The sequence below is a fragment of the Macaca nemestrina genome, chromosome 3, assembly GCF_043159975.1.
Source record: "Macaca nemestrina isolate mMacNem1 chromosome 3, mMacNem.hap1, whole genome shotgun sequence".
NCBI lineage: Eukaryota > Metazoa > Chordata > Mammalia > Primates > Cercopithecidae > Macaca > Macaca nemestrina.
This window is the reverse complement of record NC_092127.1, coordinates 143,711,480-143,734,278: the sequence shown is the minus strand read 5'-3', so window position 1 is coordinate 143,734,278 and position 22,799 is coordinate 143,711,480. Positions and strand designations below refer to the sequence as shown.

The window sequence follows — 22,799 nt, the reverse complement described above, 5'->3', positions numbered from 1 at the left end:
TCTTGTGTCTGTGTGTCTAGATGCTTATAATTTAGAAAGACCTTTATCTCTTTTTGGATGAGTGCATAATATTTTCCTGTCTCTGGAGGGTAATGAATTAGGTTAAAATGTCTTCTAAATTAAAGAATCTCTGTTCTGATTGGCCTATAGAGTTCTTATATAAATACATTCTTTTTTTTTAAAATTTATTTATTATTATTATACTTTAAGTTGTAGGGTACACGTGCATAACGTGCAGGTTTGTTACATATGTATACTTGTGCCATGTTGGTGTGCTGCACCCATCAACTCGTCATTTACATCAGGTATAACTCCAAATGCAATCCCTCCCCCCTTCCCCCTCCCCATGATAGGCCCCGGTGTGTGATGTTCCCCTTCCTGAGTCCGAGTGATCTCATTGTTCAGTTCCCACCTATGAGTGAGAACATGCGGTGTTTGGTTTTCTGTTCTTGTGATAGTTTGCTAAGAATGATGGATTCCAGCTGCATCCAAGTCCCTACAAAGGACTCAAACTCATCCTTTTTGATGGCTGCATAGTATTCCATGGTGTATATGTGCCACATTTTCTTAATCCAGTCTGTCACTGATGGACATTTGGGTTGATTCCAAGTCTTTGCTATTGTGAATAGTGCTGCAATAAACATACGTGTGCATGTGTCTTTATAGCAGCATAATTTATAATCCTTTGGGTATATACCCAGTAATGGGATGGCTGGGTCATATGGTACATCTAGTTCTAGATCCTTGAGGAATCGCCATACTGTTTTCCATAATGGTTGAACTAGTTTACAATCCCACCAACAGTGTAAAAGTGTTCCTATTTCTCCACATCCTCTCCAGCACCTGTTGTATAAATACATTCTTATATAAATCAAATATTCATAAAATTCCAAAAATTAGGAAATTAAAAGTTATAGTATTTTAAATTGCACTATACTTAATAACTTATTTTTACAGAAACTCAGAAATGTTTTTAAAGTTTAAGTTCACATAATCACAGTAAATCTTTGGAAAACAAGACTAGTGTAATAATTTTGGTTCAAAATAAGCAGCTATGTTCTCTGATTTATCAGTGTTGGGTTTAATATAAACAACATTTTGTTCTACTTGGGTTTGTTTGTCTTAAACTTACTTAGGTCTACTAACTAACAATATGCCTACACAATATTTTAGATAATGAAAAGTATAAATTTATATTTAACTACATTGAATCATTATTCAGACAACTTTATTTCAACAGTAATCATGTTTTTTTTTTTTTGTAGTTGTTGTTCTTTTAACAAATCAGCTTAAATATAGGTCCCAAGACCCTCAGATGTAGATATCGGTCTAAGACACATAACCTTAGACTGATATTAAGTTGAATTATACAATGAATACTCACTTGATATGTAGTTGACTTCTAACTAAGATAGGAAACCACAAATTTGATGCCTAATTATTAAGCATAATTTTAAGTTTATATACTTTTGCTTATATCCTATAGAATGTGTTTGCCTTTGGGTCCTGTTAATGAACGATTCATTTTGTCTCTTTAAAAAGGTATGTGTGTGGCTATTGAAAGTTGCCATATAAATTTTGCTCATCTTTTAAAATGCTTGTGGAAGACAGACAATGCTTAATTATCAGCCTCTAGTTTTCTTCTTGAAATAGAAGTTACTTTGGTAAAAGTCCTTTTAATATGAATAGTTAAGACTACACTGTGAGAATAGGGACAGACTGACACCACTGTCTATGTCCTTTTGTGTTTCAAAGAGAAAATAGTTTTGTCCTATTGTAGTTGTTTTGTAGTAGTATATAATAGTGGGGATATATAGAGTAGTGGTTTTCAGGCTTCCCTCCCATGATTTTCCCCATCTCAGAACCTCTGTACGATCTTGGGACTTACTAAGGACCCTAAAATCTTTCATTTATGTAGTTGATAACTGTTAATATTTTCCTTATTAAAAGTTGAAATTGAGAACTTTAAAAATAGTTACTGCTTCATTTGATCATAGTAATGACAAACATATTGAAGTTTTAACAGAAATAACATTTGAGGATTAATATAAAAACGGATTCCCTGAAAACTGCAGTTATATGAAAAAGCAAAATGAAGAGCAAATTTTGGAAATATATTTTACTTGCCTTAATTCATAATACCTGAGTGTGAAAAGAAGCTTTGAGATGTGCTACAATTTTCGTAAAATTTGCCCAATCTTGATGGGCTTGCTTTCCTAGCTTACTATTTGCCTACTACGTGAAAGATTTTTTTTTTTAGCTTCCTATGTAATCTGCCTAGATAGATAGCAAAAATTATGTCTAATAAAAATAATTTTCTGTGCTTTATATTGAATTTGTTACATACCTGATTATTTAAGGAAAAGAATGCAAAGAACAGTTTCCTCACATATAAAGAGCTAAGGTTCTTTACAACCATGTTAATGTATATGTTTATTTTTAAGTATTTTATTGTTTTAAGTATGTACTTAAACTGTTAACTCATTGTTACTTCTCTGGTACCCTGATCTTATTTTAATCAAATGTCCAAATGTCCTCTATCGTTTTTTCTGATTTTTGCCATTCATAATCGGATCTTAAGTATAGAAAAAATTAATAAAACAGTCACGATATCTTTTACACTTAAAACTATCTCTGAGATTTCCCAGATGGCCCTTCAAAAATATCACAAAGAGTTATTCCTTCACCTTTGCAAAGAGGTGCTAAAAATAATTAGTTTTGTTTGTGGAATTCCTTGGGAAGAATTTTCAAATCAGAAGACTGCTCAGCCTTACTTATGTAAGTTGAATAGGCATAATGTTATTAACAATATTTCAGAAATTTTGTATGCTTTATGCGAAGTTCCTGAATTTTTTTTCATTGCCGTTTCCAGTTTACTTGTTTTTAACCTAAGGGAAAATAATGATTATAACTGTTGGAAATATTTCCATCAGGTTTTTCTATATTTATCAGAGTTATAGCAGTGTTTTGCCTAATGACATTAGACAACACTAGTATAATGTTATCAGTCATAATTTCAGTTACTGTTTAAAAAATACAAATGTTTAGGCGTTACGTACACTTACCTAAATTTCTTTACTTGGTTTCTTGTATTAACAATTATGTTTTAGTATTATCTATGTCTTATCTCTATCTCAAGACTTCTTCCTCTGTAAAATTATTTTCATTCATTTTTTGAATCTGATATATCTTTCACAGACTTCTTTGAAAATAGATTTAATCACCATCCTTAGAGATATTTGTCTAATTGTCTTTTGCAGTGGCTTTATTATCATTGTTTTGCATACCACAAAAAGAACTAAATTTCCTTGTCTGTTGCATTATTCTTACTATAAACTCTCATCAGACTGCTCACGTTGAAAATTATTAGTAATCAGTCCACAACAGTCATTTTAGGTCCCTATAGTTTATTGATAGTACTGTTTTACTCTGCTGCTTCCCTGAAGTTTCTCTTCCAGGTTATAGTCCAGAATTTATGTCTTTAACAAAGAACTGTCTTAGAACCTCATGGAAGATAACTACCAGGTACTTTAATTATTGACACTTCAAAGCTGAGCTGACATTGGTTAGACAGCTTTCAGATTGCACCACGAGTGGACTGAGTCAGGATTTCCAGGACCCATTTTAGGCCAAAGCAGAGGGCTGCATATGATGCACAAGATTCAGCGGACTAGGAATTAAAATTGTAATAAGACTAAATGCAGTGATGAGAGAATTTTCTTATGGTTATTCATTTGGGATATTGTTGATGTTCTCTTAATGTTTCATTTTTCAGATATTTAAGAACACCCTTTCTTCTTCTCCTTAAGAAATCTGTAACCCATAGAAATTTAGTAGAATCTACTTTATAAAATGAAATGAAACATTTGAAAATGACATGTGATTTTCATTTATTCCTCTAGGACTCAGAAATTCTTATTGAGTCTTTTTACTTTCCATGGCCATTTAGTAATCCGCATCAGTTCAGTAAGAAGTTGTCATCCTTTTTACCAGGATGTAATTGTACAAATTGTAAAACCAAAGCCTTCCCTGTAATGTCATGTTTGTAAACAATGTTCATTGAATCACATAGAAACAGCTACTTTTAAGGAATTAAGCTCGACTTGACTTATGGAGGTAGTATTTACAAAGATCTTCCAGACAAACTGGTCTATTTATTGGCTTTAATGGTCGAGAATATTGTATACTATGTACAAGTTATCTTGAGATATTTTGGGACTTTTAGAAGAGAATAATTTACCCAAAGTTACAGGTTTTATAGGTGAAATATTGTGGACAGAGTTTCTTGGATTTAGTTTTCTAGCAGCAGGATGACAAATAATAGAGGGACTTAAAAGTCCAATTTGAGATTCCTTACGAATACTTCCAGACAGAATTTAATTTAGTATTTGTTTAAAATTGTATAGCCTTAGAATTTACAACACAAACTTAAGGTGATCTATATGGTAAAATAACACTTTTGAGACACCTATATAAACGGTAAGGCAAACCTAATAAGACTAGCTGCATTTTACGATCAAGAATAATCTTTCCAAAATTATTGTGATAAAAAAAAAGGAAGGAGACAGACTGCCAGGGAAACTTGTGAGAAACTTTGAAATGGGCAAAAAGTCAAACAATGGGTATCTTGACTACTCACTCATTTAGGTTTTCTTATTTATGATCTTTATTACAATTCTGCAAATTTTAGAAATTCGATAATAATTCAAATAATTATTGTCTGTAGTAATGCAAAGTAGTTGTGCTCAGTAGAATACAATGGATTTTTGCATTGACCCTTTTTTATTTATTTGAAATTTATTTAAAAATCTGTTTATTCCCTTTTTATGTCTCTGCTCTTTGAATTCTCTGGAATCAGTTGTAATACCTTACTGGTCCCTCATTAATTAATGAGTTAAAAATATTTGCCACATGCTCACTGTATAGCTGTATGAGAATGATGACTCTATCTTCTTTTAAAAATTGTTTCTTAATAAAGTATAAAAAGAGTGCTAAAAACAGTCACACATACACAACAGCAACAGCAAACGATGTAACTGGCTGAGAAAATTCAGCACTTAGAAAGCTCTTCCTTCAAATTCATGGCACTGTAAGGAGCTGTGAAAAGATTACTGTCTGAAACCATTAGTGGGTCCCAGGAGAGATGGGACTCCAAGCCAAGAATAAAATATGGGTAAAACAAGACATTGGAATAAGAGCAACAGTAAAAAGTTACTAAAAAATAATAATTGATGGAACAAAAGAAGAAGACTCTAACCTTATTCTACCCAAATCCCAGAAGAATTACAGATTTAAATGTATCAAAAGAACCATAAACAAATTTAGAAGAAAATATATGTAACTATTTTCCTGATTGTAGTATAGGAAATCTTTTTAAATATAGAAGCAATGAAAGCAATCAGAAGGAGAAATCAGTAGTTAGGACCATAGAAAAATTTAAAAATTTTGCATGCCAAAACAATTGTGAACTTTAAAAGATATATAAGCTGTGGCATGTCACTAAAAATATGAGAGCCAAAAGTTTTTTACCCTCTACATATAGAATACTTTAAAATTTTATTTTAAAATTCCCACTAAAACCCTACAGGAAAGTAGGTAGATGGCAATAACAATTGTAGAAAAAAAGGAGACTGGGCATGGTGGCTCAAGCCCATAATCCCATTAATTTTGGTGGCCAAGGCAGGAGGATCACTTGAGGTCAGGAGTTAAGAGACCAGCCCGGGCAACATACTGTCTCTACAAACAACAACAACAACAACAACAAACAACAAAAAACAACTTAGGCATGATGATTAGTGCTTGTGGTCCCAGCTACGCCAGAGGCTAGGGAGGGGGGATGTGCCGGGTGGAACTGGGATCATTTGAGCCCAGGAGTTCTAGACTACAGTGAGTTATGATTGTGCCACTGGACTGCAACCTGTGACAGAGCAAGATGCTGTCTCTAAAATAAATATGTAAATAAGAAATATTATATACTAGCATGCATATAAAATAAATGTTCATTTCCAATAGTAGTAAAAATGCAAATCTAAATGACTCCAAACAAATCTGGACTGTGAAATTAACAAAGTTAAAAAAGTATGCAAAATAAATAGAGCATGGAAAATGGGACACTTAAACAGCTCAGATATAACTGTAAATTGACATGGTCTAACTGCAAAGCAATTTGACAATATGTATCTAAAGCTTTACAAAATACGTATATTTTGATTAAGCAATTTCCATTTTAGAAATCTGTCCTAAGCAGGGGTAAAATCAGAAACTTGGTTGTAGAGAGTTGTTAATTAAACTGGAGGGAAAGCAGAAACCAAACTAAATTTCCACAAGTGGGAAATTCTTATCAATTGTGAATAATTCAAAGGACAGAATATTATCTACTTTTTTTTTTTTTTTTTTTGAGATAAAGTCTCATTCTTTCACCCAGGCTGGAGTGTAGTGCCATGATCTATCTCAGCTCACTGCAATCTCTGCCTCCCAGATTCAAGTGATTCTTCTGCCTCAGCCTCCCAAGTGGCTGGGATTACAGGTGCACGCCACCATGCCCAGATAATTTTTGTATTTTTTTTAGTAGAGATGGGGTTTCATCATGTTGGCCAGGCTGGTCTCTAACTCTTGACATCTAACTCTGCCTCAGCCTCCCAAAGTGCTGAGATTACAAGTGTGAGCCACCGCACCTGGCCAATCTACATTATTTTCAATTTGCTTTTTTCAGTTAATAGTGTATCTTGAACATCTACACTAATCCATCAACATCACTAAAAATGGCTTTAACTTTTTAAACTGCTACATACTCTTTCTTTGTTCGCATGTATCATAATTGATTTAACCATTGCCTGATCATGAACATGCAGATTATTTCCAATTTTTAACTCTTGCAATGCAAAATGATTATTCTTTTAGAGTTTTCATGGTATCTAAGGTAATACACTACTAGGAAGCAATTTTCAGTCATTGTGCACCTACTCCTTGGCAGGCATTTTAAACACATTCTCTCATTTAATCTTCACAACTGTTTGTAAATGACAGTAAAATTTTAGATTTTTACAGATGAGAAGACAGAGGTGAAGTGCTCAAAGGGGTGAAGTAATTTTCCCTAATCACAAAGCTGATAAGATCTCTGTACCTTCGACTCATTCTAAGTATTGCTCCTCTTAAGAGCTTTGCCCTGCCTGAGCCCTGGTGGCCATTTCTCAGTCCCTTCCAGCTTGTTCTGCTTGTTTCTGCTTTCAACTGCTCCAAAGTATTTTAGAGAATCCTCAGGTCTTGAAGAATTGTCAAGTGGGATTTATTAAGGTACTCAGGCAGGTCTTTGAATAACCTAAAATACGAATACAATTATATTACTCTGTATATGGCCATGTGTGTTTTTTTGGTTTTTTTTTTTTTTTTTTTTTTGAGATGGAGTCTTGCTCTGTCGCCCAGGCTGGAGTGCAGTGGCGCTATCTTGGCTCACTGCAACCTCCACCTCCCGGGTTCACGCCATTCTCCTGCCTCAGTCTCCCGACTCGCTGGGACTACAGGCGCCCGCCACCACACCTAGCTAATTTTTTGTATTTTTTAGTAGAGATGGGGTTTCACCGTGTTAGCCAGGATGGTCTCGATCTCCTGACCTCGTGATCCGCCCGCCTCTGCCTCCCGAAGTGCTGGGATTACAGATGTGAGCCACCGTGCCCGGCTGAAACTTAACAGATTTTTAAAATAAGTTGTTTTTCTCCCTAAATTAAGAACCTATTCCCCTGGAGCAACCTCATATACTTATGAGGTAGTTTTCTGACCTACCAAGTTGGGGCTGACATTTTTGTTCATTTAACTGTGTTTTTCTTTTTCACTCAGGGCCACTAATGTACATGCCAAAGATATCCCAGCCAGCAATAACCACTTAAAAGTTATCAACATGAGATTTTTCTTTCTTACTAATGGTCTTGGTCACTATTCATGCTATTGTATTCCATATTCTAATAAACTTCAACTCTCACTCTGCTTTGGGATTTCAAATTTTGAGAAATTATGAGTATTTGCTGGGAGTGGTGAATGGCTGAGAAAGAGTCATGGGAGTTAACTACTTGTTCAACTGTTGAGGCCCAGGAAAAAAACATGCTTTTTCTTTGAACTAGAAATAATCCCTCAACTGTGGTCTTGCACCTGCAATGACACCATGCCTGACTCATGTGTTTTCTGATGCCTGCTTCTGTGTTATTAGTTATCAGGATTTTAAGATCATAGAGGAAACAATTATTTTGTTCTTATTCAATCATTTCATCTTGCCAGGAAATTAACTTCTATTCTCTTCCGTACTTCTTGATTTGCAGTAATACATTTTGTGAGAAAGTGAGCATGAACTGTGTATAAAGATCTCTTCCTCAAATCTCTCCATCCTTGTATTCCTAGGCCATATGGGTCCCTTTTACTTTTGGCATCATGTTTGATTAGGCTGCTCTTGGAATTAAAAGCTTAAAACAATATTTTTTCTTTGTCATGTATGCTTTATTGGGATATGTACCTTTCTTTTCATTGCATATATTCAGCTCAGATGATGGAGGCTTATCATTTATACTCTCTTATTACTAAATATTGACATGTATCTATTTATGTATATGTATAAAATTCAAAATTAAAAAAATATATGTATTTTTTTCTTTCGCATAGCTTACGTTTCTTGTGTTACAGTTCATATATGAGTTCATGCACTGGACACTTATGAACAATGTACTTATCTCTGGGGGTTGTTCCTTAAATACTGCATATAAAATTAAAGTCAGTTTTTCAGGTCAAGTGGAGGACATGACATTTAAGTTTTAGGAGTTTTAATTCATAAAAGCCAAGCTCTGTTATATAATTTTAATGTATTCCTCAAGGCCATTGATTTTAGCAGTAGTTAGCTGAGTAAATACTTAATTTATATGTGGTGGGCTTTCAGTTCAGATATACCAGGTGATTACCCAGAGGAGAAAATGTTTAAAAGCTACTTAGTATGTGGGTGTTTTAGGGCTATAATCAACCAAACATTCAGAAATTTGGGTAGCAAAACCAGAAAGTTGGCAAGGCCTCAGCTTTACTTAATAACTGTGACTGTGCCACAGTTAAAAAGCAGCATTTATAGGAGGCCCCCAAGGGAAATCCAGGGGCCAAAAAAGTGGTGTTGGTGATTCAGTAGATATCCCCTGCCCCACTGGCCCAACATTAATTTAGTTTTGTAGTACAGTTTGCAGAAACATTTGAGACGTTGAGGAAGCCATAACCTTGTTTAAAACTTATTCTACTCAGCTTTTTGTTTGTTTGTTTTTCAAAAGGGATTATATGTAGCTCCTCCTGTTAAAAGGCAGATTTTAAAACTGAGGACCTTCACTGAAGGGCGAGGTTCCAAGAGATTAAATTGGAACCATCTGCAGATAGGATGTAGAAATGTTATGGGCCTCCATTTTGAGAAGATCAATTTCAAGGCTGTGATAGGTTAGGATTTTAGGATCTGGGAGGCAAGGGAAATGAAGAGCAGTCAACAACCTCGGAAGCAGAGGTGGCATTAAGCAGGTAATGAACACCTTTCCTACTAATAGTAGCAAGTGATTGGGTGGGGGTTGCCTGAGAGGGCAAAACAGAGGAGAGAGGAGCTCTGAGAAGCTGTTGCTAGAATCTTCCTCTAAATTAAAAAAAAATGCAGAAACAAAAATGGGTGATTTTATTAGTTGAATTTATTTTTAATTTTAAACTTTATGTGCTAGCCTTTTGCTCAGAGAAAAAGAATTTGACATATTTGTTTTTAGCATCTGCACAATAATAGATAACAGTGACTACACATTTTTTTTTAAAAAATAATAAAGTAATTGCCACTCTCATTTACCCATGCACCTAGCACATTGCCATTACCCTGTACAAATTACTATTTACCCTCAAAAGTTCCTCAAAGAACCCTGAGTGATAATTCATTTATCCACCTACCTAGGCAGAAAAGTACCAGAGTCAATAACTCTGGTAGTTTTTAGCTAAAAATAGGTTTAGCTCTACATATGTTTTCAGTGCCTAAGACCCTAAAATATTTTAAGTTAACCTCATTTTTTTAAGAATTATTTTTGGCCCTACCATTCATTTTCTTTAGCAAATATTTAATATTTCAATTTATTCATCCCACAGATGTTTACTAAACACCTACCATGTGCGGGCATGGTGCTAGCCCTGGTGATACAATGGCAAAATGTCCAGAAAGGGTTCCTGCCCTACATTTGACAGTTTATGCTTTACAAGTTTCTGTCATGTGTATTGTTTCATTTGAGCCTCTAGGCAAACTCACTTCACAAAATGAAGTTCCATGAGGCAGTAATAGGAAGAATGCGTAAAACCCCCCAACCCCTTGCCCACTCTCTGGTCCTCATAATGATCCAAATAAGAAGCAAAAATAGCAGTGATGGTGATTTATTAGCAGAAGCATTTATTATCAGAAGCATTGTATCTCATTACACAGCACTCTTTGGTATATGGTCTGTGCTTTCTAGTCTGTGTGCAGTCCTGGGAATGTGTAATTTCAATGACTTAAAGTTAACACTGTTGCATTACAACATATTTTAAATGAATGAAGTGATTGCTTTATGCACATACATTAAGGTGAAGCAACAGCTAAGACAATAGTACTGTGTAAAGCAGTGGATATAAAATCCAGCTAATCTTTAGGGCTACCTGAAGAGGCTTTTAAAAATAGAATTTGCTGGCCCTCACCGTAGATGGATTCAGTTTGATACCTAAGGGAAGAGCCTGGAGTTCTCTGATCAGTGAATTTGAGAAAGAGAGAGGAAGAGGAAATGCTTTTCTGAATTAATAGGAATTGCTCCTAGTCAAACCAGGGCAGGCTGGGTACTGATAAAGAGTTCTTGTGATAATAGACTACATGCCAAAGTAGCTCGTTATTATGTTTGAACAATTGTGAACAATTTTCACATAGAGGAGTCTGGGCTTAATAGTCAGGAGTATTGATACAAAAAGAACAAAGAAATAAATCCTGCTAAGTCCATGCACAGTCCACATTGCACATGCCTTCCAAACTTTGTGACACTCAGCATGGATCCAGAAAGTTTTATTCTATAACATTGTTTTTTGTTTCACTGATGTCCTATATTCAATAGAAACTATGCCTCTCTGAGATCTTTTTATATGTCTTTTAGTTTGCTAGTTTAGTTATCAGTGATTTACCAAGCAACTATATTCAAGATGTACTCTACTGGACAGTAAATAAGATAACAAAAAGAGATCTTGCCCTATAAATTTTCATATTTTTAATATAATTGATTTTCTTTTGAATTCTAAAAGCATGCCGATGAAGTTTATCCAACAGAACAGTCACATCACATCCTTTCAAAATGGATTATGCATTTTCATACTTAGAAATTTTGATTCTAAGTCATTGTGACACAAGTAGTACTGAATCTCCTTGAGGTCTATAGAATGGCAAAAACTAATTAGATTTTGCTCCACTTGTGTAGTTTAGTTATTCTCTCAAGACTTTTCTGACATGACTCTCCTTCCTACACCTTTGTCTCAACCCTTGTGAACCACTAGAATCACCCAGGGTATTTTTGAAAAGTACCAGTGCCTGAGCCTTCCACCCAGATCAGTTATCCAGCCTTCTTGAGATGAGGCCAGGCATCATATATTCTAAAGCTTCCTGGGTGATTCTGATATGTGATTTGTGCTGACAGCCTGTCTGTAGCCACAAGGAGGTCCTCTGCCTTCCCTCACAGGCTCATGTTTTGTGCTCCCATGCCTTTGTGCATGATTTTCCTTCCTATCAGAACACCCTTCCTCTCCAGTCCTCACGTCCTCACCATACCCACCCTTCCGGACCCAGTTCAGATGCTATCTTTTTCATTAACTTGGTTTTGAACATCCATGGTCCAAAGTACATTCTGCCTCCCCCGAATTCTTACAGAACTTTTTCTGTCCTCTCAGGTTGATTTCTAGCTTGCCATTTCTATGTGCATATTTTCCCACCCACTCACCAGTTAACCTGTAAGCTTTTTAGGAAAAGAAATCTACCTTTCAGATTCACCTTTATACTTCATAGTTCTCAACAGTTGTCAAGGAAACATCAAATGAGGAAGAGGGGGGTGAAGGGAAGAACACAGAGGTGGCAGACATCCATCCAGCTCACCTGTGTGCTCTATACCCATCCAGCAATACTGTCTCTCTCCTCTGTCTCACACACACATTCTCTCTCCCTCTCTTTTCTGAGTACTGGGGGAGAGTGAGGTCTCTCAAGAAGTTTTCTAGATAGATATACATAATCTAAGTTCTATCTGTACATGAATGATCTGGTAGTTGCAATATTGAAAGCATTAACTCGAAATTTGCCAACTACAGCAGGACCTCTACTTCCAGTCCTTTTTACTTTTCACCTGGATTACTGTTACTCTGCTTGTCTTCTCCAGTTTTTCCTCCCTCATCGGTACTACTGTACACCTTCTAACATTAAAGCCTAACTTTCATCCTGTTATTTATCTGCACAAGATGTTTGGCATATTTCCCCATTTCCTCTTAAGTCCAGTCCAAGATCTGCCTCAGTCCTGCAGTCAGTTTCTGATGACCTCTCCAGGCTTAATTCCCACTTCACTCTTTCAAGCCAATGCAGAAGCCAGACTGAACTATTTGGGTTTTCCCTTGTCTGTTTTACACTTGTGAATCTTATCTTGGGTAATAGGTTTAATTCCTGATATTGACTGCCTTTCCCTCCTTATGTGTTCAATTCTCCCCTGTCTAGTTCAATTTCTAATCATCCTTTAAGTCCCCACTAAAAGTTTCCTTCCTCTATTATCACTTAACATTATCTCCAATGCTCTCCCTTCACCATTCCTTTCCACTAGCTCCTGTCCCCAGATCAAAAATCATCTCTTCTTCCACTGAATTCTGAAAGTATTTCTCTCCTGTGCAATGTACCACTTTTTGCCTTATACTGCAGTGATGTTTTGACTTATTTTCCTGAAAACACTAAGAGCACTTAAAGGGCAAATACTGAAGTTTTGCTTATCTTCACCTCCCCATGTGTTTCATAATTTTAAGCTTCATTGATGGTTTCTACTAATAATTAACTATTGACTGTGAGTGAGTCATTCAATCTGTTGAAGTCTGTTCATAAATCAAAATCATGTTCTAATTCAATAGTCTTAATTTGAGATAGTTTAAATTACATACTCCTGGGACTGCACAAGAAGGTATAAAAGCATAGACCAAAATAGATATTTCTTCATAGTTGCTACAAAATCTGATTTCAGCAATAAATTCTTGCATTTTTGTGACTTATTTGTGTTAGTATAGAGGGAAATGACTATACCCGTATCTGCTATCACTGCTGTATCAAATAACTAACATAATTTACTCATTAACTTTTAATTAGTGTAGCACTATTACTATTATTATGGTTGTTATTATTGCTTTTGGAGGGAAGGATCTATTCAATCATCAATTTAATGAACATTTATCAAATATTCATTAGCAAGGCATTTTTCCAGGTGATGGCCTCTCAGAAATGGGAAATGAGAAAAGCTGGTGTAACCAAGAAATATATATACTTTTTGTTGTAACTATTATATACAATCGCTCTCTTTCTCTTTCTTGCCTTATTAGTGGTTCATGCCAGTTTTAGACCACTTATGCTACGGTAAGAGTCAAAGCAAACTATCCCATGGTTAGTGTTTTTTAAAAGCAAAAAAAAAAAAAAAAAAAAGCCTATTTAAAAAATTTGTCCAGATAATATATTGGACAGAGTGCAAAGTGCTTCCATTTAATTCTTCTAAAGATAATACACTGGAAACATTTTGGTGGGTGTGAATCACTCAAACAAGCATTCTTCACTCAAAAATAGAAACTTGGCTTATTTGTTCCAGATGTTATACAGCTGCAGGGAAGTTAAAGCCAGTGGTCCTGTTTTCAATGCAACCAAACTCTTATTGCATTTGGAATTTCTTAACCAATGAACTCATATTACTTGTTGTAAGACCTGTACAAGTTTCTTTTTCCACTGTTACCATTCCCAAACAACTGCCTTTCGTGGGAAACATACTTCAGAATTAACGAGTCCACATCTGTGTTGGACAAAGTAAACACATCCTGTTTATCACTGTTTCCACCTTTAATTGATCTTGACCTCTTTAATTTTAAGTGTAAAGTATTTCAAAGAGGGTACATGAAGGAGAAGAAAAGGAGAGCTGAGTTGGTCTTACAGTATTTTACAGCTCTTTAACTACTGGATTTATGAGATGTTCACCTTAGGAAGGATTTCAATAAAAATTGCTAAGAAAAATATTGAGTATAAAAATGTAATTTCTATCAATATGTATTAGTAGTTATTAAAGTAACTAGAGATACTTATTTTGGTTATTTCTTGGTTCTTCCTCAGGTCTATAAGAAATTTTATGTTGGATGCATGAAACACAAAAGATCTTGGATCTTTGAAGAGAGGATAAGTTAAGAAATTTTGTAGCCATGTACAATACATCTTGTCCACAATAATTAAAATATATAAGTGTTTTTCTACTTTTTTTTAAGAATAGAATGCCAGATGTTTTTAGACTATTGACTTTTTATGGAGATTTCCCTCAAATTGCAGTTCATGAACAACCTGTAGCAGAATCACACTGGCTGCTTATTAAAATACGTACTTCTGGTCCCAGTTGAGGCAGAATCTCTACAAATTGGGCCTGGTACTTTAAAGGAACTCTAGAGATCAGAAAGAAACAAAACAAACAACAACAACTACTACAAAAACCCTCTATCTTCTAGTTGTGACCACTAAAACCCAGGGAAGTTAACTGAATTTATCAAGGTCATGCAGCCAATTAATAGTAAAGCCTAGGACTCTGTTTACTAATGCTGAGACCAACATTTCTTTTCATAAGTCTACTATTAATTTTTACTTTCCATAAGATAAAATTAAAATTTAAAGAAATATATGTATCCAAATGTTGTTGTATGTCTTGCCTAATAATTCTTACTCTTACCACTCATTAACCAAATGCTTGCTCTTTATTCAAGAGGTGGAAAAAAATTTCTTCAAATGTATCATAAAATCTAATCAAAATCTTTCAGAAAAAAAGAGACAAATGTTATATGTCATGTTGAAATCTCATGGTTGACTACTTTGGAAGTTTGAGTTTTAGTTAAAATTATTTCAACCATGTTTAAGCAACAGTTCGCATTCAATAATGATTCCCCAAAGACTGTAAAAACTACAAATCATGACATGCATTCTTGAAATATGCCATTAGTTAAAATACAGCCCTAAAATAGTTTAAATATGATGTCATTCAAAATTGATTCAAATATTTGTTTTGCACATCTTAACAAGCGTGTTCATAATTTAAAATCTTTTCTTATTTATATAGTTTAGACTTCTAAGGAAATGACTCTGGAAATGCTATTTATTAAGTTTTCTGTACTTTGTCCCAACTGATCTCATTTTGACACCCATAAGTAAAGAAGAACCACTAGAGAGAAGGTATGTTGATAAACTATTCTGGTATAGATTCATAATAAATACAGTCCTAAAAACTCTCTGATCCAGTACTTCATTTCACTAATGAGAAATCTGAGACCAAAAAAGAGTATTGTTATTTTGAAGGAGATAGCATTGTGTTAGAACCTGCTAGTTGTCTACTTAAACCTCTCTTCTCCCTGTCTCAGAATACCTGTTTTTAGCTGGGTGCATGGTCATTTGAATTAAGATTGTATTTCCCAGCTTTGCATGTAGCTAATCATCTCCATAAGACTAACTTCTTACAATGGAACATAAGTGAACGTTTGTGCGGTAGCTTTTTGGAAATTCCCTTTAAAGGCATCAGGGGAATGTTCTTTGTACCCTCTCAACCCCATCCATGCATTATGTTTTAAATGTGGTTGTTTTGGCTGGAGACCTATTTTGGCCCAAGAACATGAGGATTACTCTGGCCCAGATGACTGTGGAGCTGTCATTTAAACCTTGGACTGTCACTATCTACACTTACATGTGGAAGAGAAAGCAGCTTCTATCCTGTTTAAATTACTACCTAGGCATTTCTGATATTTGTAGCTGAATCTCATTTCAGGTAATCATCTATTTCTTGCTACAGAATTTTGGTCATGAATTCTTTAAACTCATGGTTATTTAGCCTTTTTTTTTTTTTTTTTTTTTTTTTTTTTTTTTGACAGAGTTCTACCTCCCGGGTTCAAGCCATTCTCCTGCCTCAGCCTCCTGAATACCTGGGATTACAGGCATGCACCAGCACACCTGGATAATTTTGTATTTTTGGTAGAGATGGGGTTTCTCCATGTTTGCCAGGCCTGTCTCGAACTCCCAACCTCAGGTGCCCTGCTCACCTCAGCCTCCCAAAGTGTTGGGATTACAGGTGTGAGCCACTGTGCCTGGCATTTTTTACGTACAAGGAACTGTAGTAAGTGGATATGAAATACAGATTGGATTTTTGACTTTGGTTTTCTAAAAATTTTTGGAAAAGTTTTTATAACCTTTGGCCCATCCTTGTCCATATTCCATGTGTATCACACAATTTTTATTTATTTTATTATGAAAGAAACTTTCTTGCTTTTGGAGTTTATACTGATGCTTTCATGTGAATCATAGTTTTCAAAATTTAAAAATAACAACAAAATGAAACCCACCGATACAAGTCAAACACATAATGACTTCAAGCAAAGTTTCAACTTCCATCCCTAGACATATGACAAATCATAATAAAAAGTCATGATTCAAATGCAGTCTTTGAAAATATGCAAGATGTAAATATTTATCTTTGAACAAATTCAAAATACCATGGGACGTGTCTTTAAAATATTTAAATAAAAGTGTTTTCCAAATTAACACTTAGAAGTACATTAAGAACCAAACCATTTTTAGTGGTCACATACACAGAGAGGTATTAGAATTCTGAGTACAAATGTAAGGTGAGAGTCTCCCTTCTTTAAATGACCCTCCTCCCCACTAACAGTAACAAGTGGCTGGACATCTCCAGTATCGGGGGAAGCACATGCGCGGCCTACTGGCTCCCTGGTGCAATTCTATGCTAGGCATGGAGAAGGGTTTCCACTTGTGAGTTCTATTTAAATTCCCCCTAAACTCTTTCTTATTAATTTCTAATAATTTATGAAGCTATGGAGTGGTTTTTAAAAGGTAGTACATGCTCTAAGTTTCAAAGTGCTATTTCCTTTCTAAATTTAACAACTTAAGAATGTCAGATACTTAACAGATTTTTTGAATAGTGGCAGAAATACAATAACAGGTGAAGAGATACATAAGTGTGAAAGAGGAATTACCTTTGGGTCCACATTGAGAATTTTTCTGTCTCTTTTGTATCTGAAAAGTAAGCCTTCTGGATTATCAGCAATCACTTGATAGTTGGGACTTGAATTACAAACAGCAATATCAGCGTCCCAGTTGTAAAAGCTACAAAAATAAACATGTATTAGGAATTAAGATGTATAATGCATGAAATTGATAAATATAGTTTAAGAACTATTTGAGGAAGTTCAGTCATAAGATAAGTGGGGAACAAACCTGCCATACAACCATGTAGAACACATTTGAGATGAAAATTCTTGCACAAGAGATTACATTGGGTTATTCTCAAATCATTTAGACACATATATATGATGGTTTTGCATGATTTTCTAGACACAGAAGACCTAGGGCCTATTACAGTACTATTACATTCCCAGGAAGTCAAGATGAAAATTGATGCAATTTAAGGCTATTTGTTCTAGTGCAGGTTCTTCGGGGTATTAAGAGACTGTTTACTGGAAGAGAGGGCACACTAAATCACCTCTTTCATTCAAAACAATTCCAAATAAATTCATTTCTTTCAGGCTCCATTTTTTTCCTCAATAATATGTTTCTCAGGGAGTGAGGAAACTATTTATGCTTGAGTGGTTACCGTGGGCCACACATGAGGTAATCTATGCTATCACAACCCCCATATGAAGTTGCTCTCATTTTATGGACAAAGCAAAAAGACTAGGGGAGGTCAGATAGCATCATTAAAGTCTTGAAACTAATATGCCACAGGGCTAATATTTCAACCCAAATTTGTCTGTTTCAAAGCACACATATGCACTTTCTATTTTTCAATATTGCCTTCAAGCATTTGATATTTATTTATTTATTGAGATGGAGTCTTGCTCTGTATCCAGGCTGGAGTGCAGTGGCGTGATCTCGGCTCACTGCAACCTCCACCTCCTGGGTTCATGCAATTCTCCTGGCTCAGCCTCCCGAGTAGCTGGGACTACAGGTGTGCGCCACCACGCCCAGCTAATTTTTGCATTTTTAGTAGAGATGGGTTTCACCATGTTGGTCAGGATGGTCTTGATCTCTTGACCTCATAATCTGCCCACCTCGACCTCCCAAAGTGTTGGGATTACAAGTGTGAGCCACCATGCCTTGCTTATTTCATTTTTATATTTTGTATGGAAACTTCCTATTTGTTCTACATTCTGTTTTGTACTTACTTGTCAGAATTGAATGTAACACTGTCATATGAGTTGAAAGAATCCTCAATATATTTATACTTTCTTACATATCTTGTAAAATATAAAATAAAAATCGACTTATTTTTATTTATCTTATTCCTACTAACACATTTCTAATATATATTTGCTTTTAAAATGATGGTCACAGAAATAACATAAACCAGGGTGCCTCTCAAATGTTCGTAAAGTTTATTTTTAATGATATTCTTCTGATCCTGTTTCTAGGTTTTTTTGCCCTCTATTACTCCCTTTCTTTTTTGAAAAGAGTAAATTTCATTGTTTAAGCTCACTGAATTATATTGTTTTCTGAGGCATCATTATTACCACTTTCATATCATTACCTAAAAGTGCAATGTTTACCCTCAAAATTTTCAATACTTAGAAAAGATTGATTATATAGATCATATATTTATATCACTGGGAGGGGGGCATATCAGTGAGAAAAAATTTTCTTCCCCTACTACCTTTTCTATGGCCAGGACATAGAATGTCTGCCCTACTGAGGCACAGAGTAAGAAAAAGTAATTTTCCAAACATCTTTGTCTGTTTAGTCAATTCTCCCTAAGAAAACAGGAATGACTATGTGATTAGTGAATTGAGAAGAAGTGTCCATTCATGGCCTTTAAGGCCCTCAACTTAATAAGCCTTCACAAGCGAAGTTTAAGATGGCAGGCTCAGCCCCCAGTGGAGTGATGGCAGGGGATGAGTCTGTAGCATTGGCAGTCAATTCAGTGGATGAGTCTGTAGCATCAGGAGCCAATTTGACTATGCACCCAAGCTGGATTTTCCAATTCAGTTTAATTCATAATGAAAAAGATAATTTGATATCCATCCTACTGACTATTCAGTTAGGATATTGCCAAATTGGAGTGGGGGACATGGGTGTGATTTTTAACTTTACATATATTTCTACCTCAATAATTATTTATGAGATATATAGATATAGATAATTCTACCAAAATACTTGAGTCAGAGATGTGCTTAGAGTGGCATGGTTTATATCACACATTCCTATCTTGTTGCTCAGACCCCAAACTAAAAGTCTTATTGAAGTCCAGGAAGATTTTATATAAATGTTTTTTACACAACAAAAGTAAATTTGTATAGCACATGGTTCTTTTGATGAAGATATTTTGGTTGTTTCATTAATACTTTTGTTCTCCTAAGCAGAGATAGAAACCAGGCTTTATTTCACATGCCAATTATAGTAGCTGATAATTATTAATATTTAAGAAAAATTAATAATTACCTAATAATGGTCATGTGCTAGGTACTATTATAAGTCTAATGAATCTATTATGTCATTTAATCTTTTCACCAAATCCATGGAGTAGGTATAAAATATCCATTTTATTCATGTAGAACTGACAGGAAAATGACATCACTTGGATTCCAATATTAATGACTGACTCCAGAGCCTGCACTGACTAATACATGTACTCTTTGTCCCACACACTACTGGTTGTGACTACACTACCTAAAGCTCTGTAGCATATATGACTGCTGATCAAAATACAAATTTTCAAATTTTTCTTGGTAGACCTCCAGACTACAACTATAGTCTCTCTTGCAGTGTAGCCATGTAATAGAAATTTAGTCAATGGAAAAAAGGGCAAAAGTGCTATTTGCCACTACTAGCCTGGGCCCATCAAAACCTTCCATGTTCTTTTTCCCATCCAGCTAGCTGAAATGAAGATGATAAATTTGAAAGCCATTGACATGGTTTGGATCTGTGTCCCTCCCCAAATCTCATGTTGAATTGTAATCCCCAGTGTCGGAGGTGGGGTCTGGCAGAAGGTGATTAGATCATGGAGGCATATTTCCTTCTTGGTACTGTTCTTACGATAGTGAGTGAGTTCTTGTGAGATCTGGTTGTTTAAAAGTGTGTACACCTCCCTCATCTCTTTCTTCTTCCTGCTCCAGCCATGTAGAGTGCCTGTTCCCACTTTGCCTTCCGCTATGATTGAAAGCTCCCTGAGACCTCCCCAAAAGCATGTGCCGCCATGCTTCCTGTACAGCTTGCAGAACCATGAGCCAATTAAACCTTTTTTTTTTTTTTGATAAACGACCCAGTGTCAGATGTTTCTTTATAGCAGTGCGAGAACAGACAAATACAGCTGTATGTGAAAGATATTTGGACTTTGGAGAAACGTAAGGACAAAAGAGTTGAGCTAGTTGAGAAAAATCTCTATTTAATGATTTCCTATGACATCTAGGTTGCTTTAAATCCATGAAATTTTCAATTAAACAAGCATTTAACTAGTACCAAGTATATTCCAGTTAGGTCCTATAATTACGGTTTCTACGAAATAAAACATGTTCCTGGGAAACAGTGGTCTAGCACAATGTTTCTTAAACTGAGATCCATGGCAAATTTCTGGCAGTGTGAATTCTCTCTGAGCAGTTTAATATATGTAAAATATAAATATAGTCAGCCCTTTGTATTCCACTGCTATGGAATAAAAACCCTAGATTAAAAATATTTGGGAAAAAATGTGTCTTTACTGAACATGTACAGGTTTTTTTTGTCATTATTACCTAAACAATACAGTGTAACAACTATTTATACAACATTTACATTGAATTAGGTATTATAAGTGATCCAGAGATGACTAAAAGCATAGAGGAGGATGTTCATAGATTATATGTAAATATTACACAATTTCATATCAGGGACTTGGGTATTCATGGATTTTGCTACCTATGGGAGGCCCTGGAGCCAATTCCCCACAGATACAAAGGGAAAACTGTATATTCTGAATTATTTTGATTATCATTTTATTACTCATTACAGAACTATATCATCTCAGTACCTATCTGTGTGCTTATTATATTTACCATTGTCTTCATGCCAAATTAAAATAATTGAATTAGGCCTTCAATGGATTATGGCACAGTAGTATGAAGCTGAGTAATTTGTATATATATTTACAAGGTATAATTTTTTAGGACAGAGAAACATTAGTACTTAAGGGAATTTGTACAAACAAAAATAAAACACTCACAAAGATAACTTTTTGTGACATGAAAATATTTTATTGAAAAGTAAAAAGGCCAGAGGGACATCAGCAAGATAATGGAATAAGAGACTCCAGCCCTCACACCCCCACAGCAACAGCTTTTAACAATGATCTAGGAATTGTATGCATCTGTGGGAAACCGGAAGTCTAGTGGAGAGATTCTTGAACCCTGTTCATGGAAAAAAAGTTTGAAGATAAACACATTGAGGTGGGTAGCAACAGTTACACTTTACCCACATCACTCTCTTCTAAGGCAGTATAGCCTAGGGCTGAGGGAGATCTCACAGGCCCATGATTTCTCCCACAGGGAGAAGTGAGAGCTGAGTGAGGGTCTAGCTTCCCAGTCTTATGGAATGGTACCCAAGAGGCTTACATTGGTCTTCCCACTCCCAGATTACTGAGGTGACTGGCATGACTAAATAGTCTTGAGGGGAACTAGGAGCAGGTAAGAAGGGATGAGGCTTTGAAACAACCACTGTGAAGATCTCAAAATATGGCCATATATCCTACTAAGTGGCTTATGGACTCCACCAAGAGGCCCACCCGTGAGCTCTATGGAAAACCTCATCTGCACTGTCCCCTACAGGCTAATTTGCACCCTCTTCATTCTATGGGCACTGCTGAGATGGTGCAAGCAAATACTCACAGAGAGTGCGTGTATATCAGCAGCCAGTTCAACTCTGCAGGACTGGGAAAAGGTACACAAGATTAAATACTTCAGGGCATTGCCATGTGAAAGATAAAGAGGAGGCTCTCAACACCTGGCCTGACTTAACAGGATCAAGAGAAGACATACAATCCCAGGACTTCCTCATAGGAGGAAAAAGGAGCAGTGGGGTGGGCATACCCATAAAAAAAGGCCTGAGAGACCCTCAAAATCTCTAGTTAAGCTGACTTGTGAAGGTCTTCTTTGAAGACAGATAGTAACAACTTGAAAATGTGACTGCTTCTTTCAACACAAAACTTTAAAAAGATGAAGAATCAAGGAAACATGAGACGACCAAAGGAACAAAATAAAGTTAATGTGGCTGACCTAAAAGAATTGAAGATTTACAAGTTGTGTGACAAATTATTTAAAATAGTCATCTTATATGAGCTCAATGAGCTATAAAAGAACACAGATTTACAACTAAATTAAATCAGAAAAGCAGTACATAAACAAAGTGAGAAATTCAACAAAGAAATGGAAATCATAAAGCTGAAGACTACAATGATTGAAAAAAAAATCAACAGAGAGCTACAACAGCTCATTTGGTCAAACAGAAGAATCAGCAAACTCAAAGGCAG

At 35.5% G+C, this 22,799-nt stretch overlaps 1 protein-coding gene across 6 annotated transcripts in view; it reads right to left on the bottom strand.

The window, feature by feature from the left end:
• The window catches only part of CFAP299 (cilia and flagella associated protein 299), a 667,873-nt gene that overhangs the window by 7,219 nt on the left and 637,855 nt on the right, over nucleotides 1-22,799 (bottom strand). For all 6 annotated transcript variants that reach the window (XM_071093559.1, XM_071093558.1, XM_011710338.3 and 3 more), the window contains one exon: nucleotides 17,284-17,413. In XM_071093559.1, the coding sequence (XP_070949660.1) occupies nucleotides 17,284-17,413 (130 nt within the window). The remainder of the gene's footprint in view (nucleotides 1-17,283; nucleotides 17,414-22,799) is intronic.